At 43.5% G+C, this 13,346-nt stretch overlaps 1 protein-coding gene across 1 annotated transcript in view; it reads right to left on the minus strand.

The window, feature by feature from the left end:
* CCDC50 (coiled-coil domain containing 50) overlaps positions 1-13,346 on the minus strand; it is a 341,194-nt gene that overhangs the window by 183,539 nt on the left and 144,309 nt on the right. Inside the window, 1 exon segment of the mRNA XM_053711877.1 lies at positions 2,154-2,283. Coding sequence (XP_053567852.1) covers positions 2,154-2,283 — 130 coding nt within the window.

Raw genomic sequence — 13,346 nt, forward strand, 5'->3', positions numbered from 1 at the left:
TAAAATGATTAGTATATTGCAGTAAGCGAATAATGCTAGATAAGTCAGAATCCAATTCCTGTTGCGCCAAATTCTCCAACCAGAAAGTTGATGCAGCGGCAACATCAGCCAAAGAAATTGCAGGTCTAAGAAGATGACCTGAATATAAATAGGCCTTCCTTAGATAAGATTCAAGCTTCCTATAAAAGGATCCTTAAAAGAAGTACTATCTCCCATAGGAATAGTGGTACGTTTAGCAAGAGTAGAAATAGCCCCATCAACTTTGGGGATTTTTTCCCAAAACTCTATAGATTTTGCTGGTAAAGGATACAATTTTTTAAACCTTGAAGAAGGAATAAAATAGAATAGAAGTACCTGGCTTATTCCATTCTTTAGAAATCATATCAGAAATAGCCTCAGGAATAGGAAAAACCCCTGGAGAAACCACAGGAGGTTTAAAAACAGCATTTAAACGTTTATTAGACTGAACGTCAAGAGGACTGGTTACCTCAATATCCAAAGTAATTAACACTTTTAATAAAGAACGTATATACTCTATTTTAAATAAATAAGTAGATTTGTCAGTGTCAATGTCTGAGGAAGGATCTTCTGTATCAGATAGATCCTCATCAGAAGAGGATAAATTATTATGTTTTTGGTCATTTGAAATTTCATCAACTAAGTGAGAAGTTTTAAAAAACCTTTTACGTTTATTAGAAGGTGGAAATGCAGACAAAGCCTTCAAGATAGAATCAGAAACAAATTCTTTAAAATTACAGGTATATCATGCACATTAGAAGTTGAAGGAACTGCAACTGGCAATGTACTATTACTGATGGATACACTATCTGCATGTAAAAGTTTATCGTGACAACTACTACAAATGACATTCGGCGAAATAATTTCTACAATTTTACAACAAATGCACTTAGCTTTGGTAGAACCGATGTCAGGCAGCAATGTTCCAGCAGAAACTTCTGAGGCAGGATCAGATTGAGACATCTTGCAAAATGTAAGAGAAAAAAACAACATATAAAGCAAAATTATCTATTTGCTTATATGACAGTTTCAGGAATGGGGAAAAAATGCAAATAGCATAGGCCTCTGATAGAGAAAAAAGCAAGAGGCAAACATCAATGGGGTATTGAAATAATGAAAAAGTTTGGCCCCAAGAATGACGCACAATGTAACGTAAACGTTTATGGCGCCAAAAATAACCGGAAATGACACACTCGCGTCACTAATGACGCAACCGTGTGAAAGGTCTCGGGGTCAAGAATGACGCCGGAAATGACGAAGTTGCGTCATAGGCGTATTTTTCCGCGCCAAAAATATTTCCGTGCCAAGAATGACGCACCCGCAGGCCTAATGCCGCCCGCAATTTGCAAGAAGTAGTCAATTGAAAAAAGACAAAACCCCAGGTAAGAAAAAAATTTCTTTAAAAGATGTTTATATTTCTCAAATATGAAACTGACAGTCTGCAGAAGGAAATACATGAACCTGACTCATGGCAAATATTACACAATACATATATTTAGAACTTTATATAAATGCATAAAGTGCCAAACCATAGCTGAGGTGTCTTAAGTAATAAAAAACATACTTACCAAAAGACACCCATCCACATATAGCAGATAGCCAAACCAGTACTGAAACAGTTATTAGTAGAGGTAATGGTAAATTGAGAGTATATCGTCGATCTGAAAAGGAAGGTAAGGAGATGAATCTCTACGATCGATAACAGAGAACCTATGAAATAGACCACCATTAGGGAAATCATTGTATTCAATAAATAATACTCCCTTCACGACCCTCTGACATTCGCTGTACTCTGAGAGGAATCGGGCTTCAACAATGCTGAGAACCGCATATCAACATAGAAATCTTAGCACAAACTTACTTCACCACCTCCATAGGAGGCAAAGTTTGTAAAACTGAATTGTGGGTGTGGTGAGGGGTGTATTTATAGGCATTTTTGAGGTTTGGGAAACTTTGCCCCTCCTGGTAGGATTGAATATCCCATATGTCACTAGTTCATGGACTCTTGCCAATTACATGAAAGAAATGTCTTTCTAAAATTCTTTGAGGGACTTTGCAGTGGTAACAAGAGCATCTAGCCTTGTATTATAAGGCATTTCTTCCAATTACTTCATCCATTCTTATTTCATACTCACTGGTCATCGTGCCGTTTCTTGCTGCGGGCTTGTGCTTGGAGATCTTCCTCTTCCTGAAGCTGCTTGGCAACCTTTAAGTCATGTTTTGCCAGTCGGTTCCTCTGGACATTAGTAGCCAAGTGATGTTCAACTAGAAAACAAAACATCTTCTTAAAAACTTTTTTCCCCCCAACATATATGGAGTAGAGCACACAGTTCATTGCAAGCAGCATGTATCCATCACAAGGTTATGTACACATTATTAGTATTATCATTTATTTGTAAAGCGCTATCAAATTCTGTAGCGCTGGGTACAATGATAAAGATTTGTGATAAAATACAAAAACTAAACAAATCTAGTACAGGAGGAAGAGGGCCCTGTTCCAGAGAGCTCACAGTCTACAGGTTTAGGGTGCAGAGACATAGGGTTGGAGGGTAGCTTGTCACATCAGTTGTAGTTGCAGCAGTGAGTCAGGCAGTTCATGTATTAGTTTGGTTAGGATGAGGGATGGATGAGAGATGGTAAGCTTCTCTGCATAGGTGAGTTTTCAACGAGCGTCTGAAGTTATACAAGGTTGGAGACAGTCCTATGGAGCGGGGTAGAGAGTTCCAGAGGACAGGAGCAGCACGTGCAAAGTCTTGAAGGCGGGAGTAGGACGTAGAGATAACAGGAGTGTAGAGACGTAGGTCAGAGGTTGATCGAAGAGGACGGGATGGGGAATATTTCACGATGAGAGAGGAAATATAGTTGGGAGTTAGACTGTTGAGTGCTTTGTAAGTTAGGGTTAATACTTTAAATTGTATTCTGGAGTGTATCAGGAGCCAGTGTAGAGACTGGCAGAGCAGAGCAGCTTGCAACTTAGGTGGATGAGTCTAGCAGAAGCATTCATAATAGATTGGAGGGAGGAGAGGCAGTGTTTTTGGAAGGCCATTTAGGAGTAGATTGCAATAATCAATGCATGACAAAATGAGTGAATTAATAAGTATTTTTGTAGTTTTTTTAGTAAGGAAGGGATGAATTCTGGAAATGTTGCGTAGGTGTGAACGGCAGGATTTGGTAAGCGCTTGTATATGTGGGTTGAATGTGAGTTCTGAGTCTAGTGTGACCCCAAGACAGCGGACCGGGGGTGAGGTGTTGAAAATAGAGTCTCCAACCATCAGAGAAATGTCAGGAGTTGGATGTCTCAAAGAGGGGGGATAAGAAGCAGCTCAGGTTTGGACAGATTGAGTTGGAGGTAGTGTGAAGACATCCAAGAGGAAATTGCAAAGAGGCAGTCAGAAATCTGGTTGAGTAAAGAGGGAAAGATATCAGGAGAGGAAAGATAGATTTGGGTATCATCAGCATATAAGTGGTACTGGAATCCAAAGGAGGCTATAAGTTTTCCAAGGCAGGATGTATAGAGAGAGAAAAGCAAGGGGCCCAAGACAAAGCCTTGCGGTACTCCAACTGAGAGAGGCATAGGATAGATATGTTGGTAAAGGAAACTGAAAACGAGCGGTTTGAAAGATATGATGCAAACCAGGAGAGGGTTGTGTCTCTGATGCCAAATGAATGTAGTATTTTTAGGAGGAGAGGATGGTCAACTGTGTCAAAAGCTGCGGACAGGTCAAGAAGCATTAGTAAGGAGTAATGGCCTTTTGCTTTAGCTGATAACAGGTCATTTGTTACTTTAGCAAGAGCAGTTTCTGTTGAGTGTTTAGGGCGGAAACCAGATTGTAGTGGATCAAGTTGTGAGAAATTGAGTTAGCCGATTATAAACTAGTCGTTCCAATAATTTTGAAGCAAAGGGAAGTAAGGAGAACGGTCGATAGTTAGAAGGCGTGGAGGGGTCAAGCGAGGGCTTTTTTAGGATTTGTATGATTGAGGCATGCTTGAATGCGTCAGGAAATGTGCCAGCGGTGAGAGATTGGTTAAAGAGATGAGTTAGGGTAGGGGTTAGTGAAGCAGAGAGAGAGGGAATAAGTCGTGAAGGAATAGGGTCAAGTGGGCAGGTTGTGAGATGAGCCAAGGATAGGCGTGCAGAGACTTCTTCCTCTGTTACAGGAGGGAAGTAGCATAGATTTTTGTTAATAGAAGAGGTGGGTAGGATTGCTGGGTTTGAGGGGTGTGAGGTGCAAATCTCTTTTCTTATGGTGTCAATTTTATTTTTGAAGTGATCAGCAAAAATCTGAGAAGTGAGGTTGGTAGTGGGTGGGGGAGCAGGCGGACATAGAAGGGAGTTAAAGGTTGAGAACAGCTTTCTGGGGTTGGATGTGTGAGATGACACAAGGGAGGAGAAACAGACTTGTTTGGTCAGGCTGAGCACAGAGTTGTAGGACTTAAAGGTGAATTTATAATGCTGGAATTCAGCACAGGTGCGTGATTTCCTCCACTGCCGTTCAGCAGCCCGTGAGCATCGCTGAATATATCTGGTCTGTTTAGTGTGCCACGTTTGCCATCGAGTGATTGATGTAAGTAGAAGAGTGGAGGGTGCAGTTTTGTCAAGTGGTCACGAGGTTTGGACAAGAGAGGGATGAAATGTCAGAAAGCAGAGGACTCAGTTGAGTGGAAAAGTCTGTGAGATCCAAGTAATTTAAATTCCTGTAAGGTAGACGTTTTTTGGGGACTGTATAGTGCTAGAATCAAAAAGTGATGCATAATCTTAAATATGAACACTTGTTATAGGATTTTTAAGTTTAGTTATTTATAGGGACAATAAACTTTTTTTTCTTTTATGATTCATATAGAGCATACAATTTTAAACCATTTACCTATTTATTTCCTTTGTTCTATTTGTATCCTTTGTTGAAAAGCCAAAGAAGCAGCAGTGATATTTTAATGGCTGAGCTCTGATTTTATGGCACTGTCCTGTATGTGTATAAGTGCTGCCATCTTCTCCCTGCTAAATCTGGCAGCAGGCTGGTTGCTGTATCTTGACATTCTGCAGTGCATCTACATGTAATGTAAAGAACAGACAACATAAATTATGCTTACCTGATAATTTCATTTCCATCTGTGGGAGGATAGTCCACTGCTTCATTTATTACTTGTGGGAATTAAGAACCTGGCCACCAGGAGGAGGCAAAAACTAAACCCTAAACTGAGGGCACCACAGCCTGCAGAACCTGTCTCCCAAAAGTTGCTTCCGCCGAAGCAAAAACATCAAATTTGTAAAATTTTGCAAAAGTATGTAAAGAAGACCAAGTGGCCACCTAACAAATCTGCTCCATAGAGGCCTCATTCTTAAAGGCCCAAGAAGAGACCACAGCTCTAGTTGAGTGAGCCGTAATCCTCTGTGGAGGCTTATGTCCCGCTGTCTCAGACAGATCATGCTCCTCAACCAAAAAGAAAGTGAAGTAGAAGGGATCCTCTGCCCCTTGCGCTTCCCTGAATACACAACAAATAAAGAATAAGTCTGTCTGAACTCCTTTGTGGCCTGAAGATAAAACTTCAGAGCCCGAACAACATCCAAATTAGGAAGCAACCCTTTCTTCGACAAAGAAGGGTTAGGACACAAGAAACTTGTATTTCCTGATTGATGTTACCTTGGAAAGAAACCCCAATCCAGTGTGAAGAACAGCCTTATCAGAGCGAACAAACAGGTAAGGAGGCTCACATTGCAATGCCGCTAACTCAGAGACTCTGCGAGCCGATGCAATAGCCAATAGGAATAGAACATTCCAGGAAAGAATTTTAATGTCAAGAGAATGCATAGGCTCAAACTGAGCCCTCTGCAAAATCTTAAGACCCAAGTTTAAGCTGTATTTCTAAAGACAGGCCTGCCTGAACAAAGGACTGGATGTCAGGAAGCTCTGCTAGCTTCTTGTGTAACAGTACAGATAAAGCCGAAATCTGTCCCTTTAAGGAACTGGCGGCAAGACACTTATCCAGACCATCCTGGAGAAAGGCCAGAATCCTGGATACCCTAACCTTATGCCAGAGATATCCACATTCCTCACACCAGGACAAGTAGGTCCTCCACAACTTATGATAGATGCGACGAGTGACCGGTTTCCTGGCCTGAATGAGAGTATTAATCACTCTCTCCAAAAATCCTCTCTTGGCTAAGACTAGGCGTTCAATCGCCACGCATTCAGCCTCAGAGAATCGAGATTTTGGTGTAGAAAGGAACCCTGAACCAGCAGATCCCTAAGACAGGGTAACTTCAATGGAGGAGACAATGACATCCACGTCCTCCGCAGCCATGACGGAGCAATCAGAATAGCCGAAGCTTGCTCCTGCTTGATGCGGGCCACTACTCAAGGAAGAAGAGGCAACGGTGGAAAAATGTAAAGTAGGTTGAACTCCCAGGGCACTAAAGCATCTATCAGCTCTGCCTGGGGATCCCTGTACCGCAACCCGTATCTTAGTAGCTTGAAGTTGAGTCTGGACACCATGAGGTCTATCTCTGGCATCCCCCATCTGTTGCAGATCTCCGCGAACACCTCAAGATGGAGAGACCATTCCCCTGGATGAAAGCACTGTCTGCTGAGTGAACAATTGTGGATCTCTGTCCATTCCAGGATCCAAGATACTCCCTCATAGCTAGGGAGGCTCCTCGTTCCCCCCTGATGGTTTACAAAAGCCAAGAGATGATGTCTGACTGGAATCTGATGAATCAGGATGACCCCAGGGGGCTAAGCCTTCAGAGCGTTGAATATCACTCGTACTTCAAGAATATTTATCGTAGGCTCGATTCCTCTCAAGTCTATCTCAAGTCTATTTGCCCTGGCACCCCAAAAGCTCCCAATTTCCCAGGATGGTCTCAAGAAGGATGTCCCCTGGGACAGCAGTCTCGGGCGGATCCACCAAGAGAGGGACTCTCTCGTTCAGTTGTCCAGAGATATCTGTTGAGATAGATCTGAGTGATCTCTGTTCCATTGTCTCAACATGCACAACTGAAAAGATCTGAGATGGAACCTGGCGTATGGAATTACATCTATGCTGGATACCATGAGCCCCAGATGTCCTTGAGGAGGTCTGAAGGGCAAGATAGTTGGACGCAATCTTGCAACGTCTCTGATCTGTCAAGAATATTTTCATGGCTGAAGAATCTATTATTGTACCCAGAAATTCCACCCTGTTGCTGGGGACCAGGGAACTCTTTCCTTCGTTTATCTTCCATCCGTGGGATCAAAGGAGAAGAGCCATCGAGTGATCCTCCGTGAGACTGCAGGACAGAGTCTGAACCAGGATATCGTCCAGATAAGGAGCCACTGCAATACCTCTGGCTCTTGCTACTGCGAGTAGAGTTTCCAGAACCTTCCTAAAGACTCTTGGGGCAGTCGCCAGACCAAATGGTAGGGCCACAAACTGGAAGTGTTGGTCCAGAAATGCAAATCTTAGGAACCTGAAGTGATCCTTGTGGATTGGTAGGTGAAGGTAAGCATCCTTCAGATCTATTGTCGTCATGAATTGCCCCTTTTGAACTAGGGGCAAAATCGACCTGATAGTCTCCATTTTGAATGATGGAACTGACAAACTTGTTTAGGCACTTTAGGTCCAGAATTGGGCGAAACGTGCCCTCCTCCTTTGGAATCACGAAAAGTTTTGAATACCCCCCAGGTCTCTTTCTGCTATAGGGACTGTGACGATTACTCCTAGAGAGAAGAGATCCCTCTCTCTTCTCTGTACTTGATATGTTTGACAGGAGGAACCTGCCTCTGGGTGGATGGGTCTTGAAACCTATCCTGTAACCCTGGGCTACGACCTCCAGAACCCAAGGGTCCTGAACGTCTCTCATTCAGGCCTCCACAAAAAGAGATAGTCTGCCCCCTACGCGATCCAGAGATGGATCAGGGGCTGCCCCTCCATGCCGATTTTGTCTCAGCGAGCTTTTCGCTCTACTTGGATTTGTTCCAAGAGTTAGCTGGCTTCCAAGATCCCTTGGACTGCTCTGACTTTGCGGCAGGTTGCTGGCGCTGAGATTTGTCCGCACGAAAGGGACGAAAAGTAGACCCTTTAAGCTTATTCTTCTTATCCTGTGGCAGGAAAGCACCCTTGCCACCCGTGACCGTGGATATAATAGAATCCAGGCCCGGAACGAAAAGAACCTTCCCCTTGAATGGGAGGGAAAGTAATCTTGACTTGGAAGTCATGTCAGCAGACCACGACTTTAACCACAGAACCGTACGGGCTAAAACAGAAAAACCTGATGTCTTAGCATTCAGGTGAATAATCTGCATATTTGCATCACAGATGAATGAATGAGCTACCCTTAAGGCCTTAATTTATTCCAGTATCTCCTCGAGGGGAGTCTCCACCTTGACCATAGCTGAGAGAGCGTCACACCAATAGGTAGCAGCACCAGCCACCGCAGCGACCGCCGCTGCCGGTTGAAAAACGAATCCTGTGAATTGGAACATCTTCCTCAACATGGACTCCAACTTTTTATCCAAGGTCTCCTTGAATGAAGAACTATCCTCGAGCGGAATAGTCGTTCTCTTAGCAAGCGTGGAGATGGCACCATCCACCTTAGGAATCACCCCCCACAGCTCAAGCTGTGAGTCCGGAACAGGGAACAGCTTTTTAAAAGAGGTAGAAGGAGAAAAGGATGAACCAAGCTTCTCCCACTCATTATTAATAATATTAGCCATTTTAATGGGGACCGGGAAAGTCTGAGGCACCACCCTGTCCTCATAAACCCTATCTAGCTTAGGGATCAAAGGTTCCTCTGGAAGTTTTGGTTCAGGAACCTCCAACGTAGCAAGCACCTCTCAACAGAAAGCACAAATGCTCCATCTTAAAATTTAAAATCTGGCTCCTCCACAGACAGAGGTCTAGAAGTTGCCGATTCCGACCCAGAAAGAACGTCCTCCGAAGAGTCGCAGTCATCCTCGTCAGCTGATAATCTGTCAGAGACATCCAGCGGAGTAGATGATCCCTGGGACCGATAGCTATGTTTCACCTTTCGCTTAGCAGGGCGTGGTAAGGCATTGAAGGCCGCAGAAACCTCCATTTGTAACTGATCAGCGAAATCTGGCGGCCAAAGGGCCCCTCCCACAGGAGGATAAGTAGTGCCCTGGAGATGAGTGTAGGGAACGCACCTCTCGGGACGGAGACCCCTCAGAGGTGGAATGCTCAGTAGTACTAAAAATCTTATTTTTTTTAGATATTGCAATTTTATCAAAGCATGTGGAACAGAGTTGAGCAGGCGGATCAACCGGAACCTCCGCACAATAGACACAGTTAATAGGTTTACCTAAAGAGGGAGTATCCTCTAACATATCAGAGTCCTCCATAGCTTACACCTTTATTGCGGACTAGATAGAATTTAAATGGCACCGTTATATCCCAATGGCCGGGGTACTCACCACCTCCTATGACCCGGACCACAGAGAAACAGCTTTGTCTCTTCCAACCGCTGACCAAGAAAGAGGAAGTTAAAGAGGCCACACCCGGTCACATGGAGTGCCATGCAGGACCGCCTCTGCATTAGAGAGAAAAACGTGCCAAAAATTAAACTCTCGCTAAGAAACTGAATGTTCACATACTGACAGAGCCTCATCTCACACATGACGCAGCATAAAAACACAATAAACAATATTATGCACAACCCCCTCCCCATGATCAATAACCCCCTATCTGAGGGTATTACCCTTGATTCTATACAGATAAAGGAGACACACTGTGACCCTGTCTTCTTGCGTTATCATATATGTATAAATGAAATGATCTTACCAGAATCTACGCCCTGGAACAGGAACACGTCCTTTCAAGTGTGACAGGGTAGTAGCATCGCTCCTGACATGTACTTGAGAGTAGAAAAGCAGGCAGCGAAACTCGTCAACACTGATTGCTTATGGAGCTGTTAATCTGAGACGGGATGGGTTCGCAGAAAGACTCTCCTTGCATCTCCGGACTCTAACTTTCATCCATGCTCTCACTGAGAGGCTGACAGGACTACTTAAAACTCCAGTCCCATTTCGAAGAGTACTATTCTCCATAAGAAACTACTCCAAATCTTCCAACACTTCTCTGCCAACCACCGGTGATGAAAGGCAAAGAATGACTGGGGGATGAGGGGAGTGGGGGAGGTATTTAAGCCTGGGGTGTCTTTGCGTCCTCCTGGTGGCCAGGTTCTTAATTCCCACAAGTAATAAATGAAGCAGTGGACTCTCCTCCCATTAAGATAGAAATGATTATACATCTATATTGTGCTGGCTCACGGTCTGGCCTATTTTATTATCTGCACTCATCTGAATGACTATATAGTTCTAACCTGTCCCCCATAAGTTTGCTATTCGATCATCTCTTCTGTGACAGAGAAAAGCTGCTGTTTGTTTATGCATGCTGCCGACTTGCTAAGTGGTGGAAGGCTGTTCAGGGCATGGAGAAAAGATGGCAAATAGCAAAGCATAGACTAAGCTAACAAAAGCTTTTCACTGTCACAGAAAAGATGACGACTAGCAAGCTTATGGGGGACAGGTTAGAACCATACAGTCATTCAGATGAGAGCAGATAACAGCTATGCCAGAGTGAGCTGGCACAATATATGGTTCATACAGATGGTTTAGGCAGCACTTACACACATACAGGGCAGTACTGGAACATCAGAGTTCAGCCATCTGTCAACAATCCTATATAGGCTGCACAATGATGTACTGTTATGTGCTCGCTCCTGTCTTTTGACTCCTGTAGACCAGCACACGTTCCTGTGAATAGGGCACGCTCACATTACGGATTTGCACTTACGACATGTGGGCGTAAAATAAATATTAGCATTTTATCTACCATTGATGTGGGGGCATGTTCAGAGGAATAATTGCTCTTTAAATTCCCTCTTGATGATTGATATAGGCCACTGTTGTGACATTGTCTGATTGAAAACACAGATAAGTCTCTTCTTTTAGAAAAGGTCAACTCTAAAGGACCCTGAAGATTGTACAAAGTTCTAGGATATTTATTGAACACCTCGCCTCCAAAGGAGACCAAACTTCTTTGTGCTCTTCTGGGCCTCATACTGCACCCCAATCTGAGAGACTTCCTTCTGAACAGACTATTGCCCAAGTTGGGCGTACCAAGGATATCCAAGAGAAATGGCTTGGTGAGACTGTCTCACTTTGTAATCCAAGAAGCTTATATTAGAAAACTTTAAATATGTGCATTGCCTTGGTTGTGTCCATTGTTACAACAACATATGTTCACATTTTGAAGGGAACATTTTATAAGTGAGGCATTAAGAAAATAATTATACAAGAATTGAACAAGGATTGGGCAAGGGGCAAGACACAAGGCAAGTATTTTGTAATATTATGTTTTATGTATCTCATTGTTTCCTTATGCAAATGCTGCTGTAATACTGTGTCTTATGTGTTTAATTGGTTCCCACTTTTGTAAAAAAAGTTCAATATATTCATATTCCTTTTTGCTACCTCTTGTCTCTATAACAAACTACATTATTCAATTACTCCTTCTACCTCTTCACATGCACTGTTTATTTGCCCATCTCTCTTAAACTCACCTTACTTTTGTACCCATGAACTTTACCTATTCCTAAACACTCTCTCTCCCCCCTGCACCTCGTCTCAAAAAACAGTCTCAATACTGCCAATCTGTATCTCATCTCATGTCACTATCCCTCTTGCTTTTACTAACTGCTAATGGCATCTCCCATAATCCTGGTCCCCAAAAACTTCCTAGCCATGCACATCCATGTGTACCGATCCATCGACTCAGAAAAAACTCTGGCAACCTTACTCACATTCCTCTTGCATCTAAAGCCACTACCCCTTTTCACTTGTGCACTCTGGAACTCTTGTTCTGTTTGCAACAAGATCACTTCTATAAATGACCTCTTTATATCCCGCTCCCTCAACCTTCTGACACTAACAGAAACCTGGCTCTCTCCGCTAGACACAGCATCCACTGCTGCTCTGTCACATGGGGGTCTCCACTTCAGCCAAACTCCTAGGTCTGGTAATAGACAAGGAGGTGGTATAGGTATTTTACTTTCCTCTCGTTGCACCTTTTAACAAATACAACCCATCCCTTCCCTCACATTTTCCTCATTTGAAACCCACATGATTCGGTTATTCTCTCCCCTCTCTATACGTGTTGCTGTCACATACCGACCCCCTGGCTCCTCAACCCAATTTCTAGATCACTTGGCTGCCTGGCTACCTTACTTCCTTTCCTCAGACACCCCTGCCCTTATTCTTGGCGACTTCAACATCCCTCTTGACAATCCCACTGCCTCCTCTGCAAAACAACTTCTACAACTTCTACAACTCACTTCCTCTTTAGGTTTGTCACAATGAACCGATTCTCCCACTCACAAAGACGGTCACTTCCTTGACCTGATCTTTAGCTATTGATGCACTATTTCAAACTTCACAAACTCCCCTTTTCCTCTTTCTGACCACCATCTCCTTACTTGCAACATATCATCCCTCCCTACAACTCTCCCTCCTTCTACTCCTCACACCAAACTTCACAGAAGCATTATGTCATTAGATCAGCAACAGCTTGCTAATTCCCTTGAATCTCTCCTCTCATCCTTCTCCTCCTTTTCCTGCCCTGACCAATCTATCTGCCACTATAATGCCACAATTACATTTGACCTTGACAATCTGGCACCGCTTACCATAGCTCGGAAATCACACACTCATCCTCAGCCCTGGCATACTCCTCCGACACGGTACCTACGCAGATCTTCCCGTACTGCTGAGCGGCACTGGAGAAAATTTTGGAGTTCAGCTGATTTTCTTCACTACAAACTCATCTTGAACATCTACTATTCTGCCCTTAATCTATATAAGCAACATTACTTCTCTACACTTATCTCTGCTCTTTCTTCAAACCCAAAATGTCTGTTCTCCACTTTCAATACTCTTCTCCGCCCACCGCCACCTCCTAATACAGCTTCTCTGTCAGCTCAAGACTTTGCCACCCACTTCAATAACAAAATCGACTCCATCAGAAACTAAATCAGCTCTCAATATACTTCCATTCTCTAACCCCCTCAAATGCTCGCAACCACAACCCACATAACCATAAACTTAGCTCTTTCTCACCTGTTACTGGGGAAGAAGTTTCTGCACTTATACTGCACTCCCACCTCACTACCTGTCCCCTTGACCCTATCCCCTCACAGCTACTCTCTTCTACCCTTACCCCTATACTCAAACATATTTGCAACCTCTCCCTCAGCACCGGTATATTTTCCTCATCTCTGAAACATGCACTGGTCACACCTATCCTCAAAATAACCTTCCCTTGATCCAACCTCCCCA

This window comes from Bombina bombina, chromosome 4, assembly GCF_027579735.1.
Source record: "Bombina bombina isolate aBomBom1 chromosome 4, aBomBom1.pri, whole genome shotgun sequence".
NCBI lineage: Eukaryota > Metazoa > Chordata > Amphibia > Anura > Bombinatoridae > Bombina > Bombina bombina.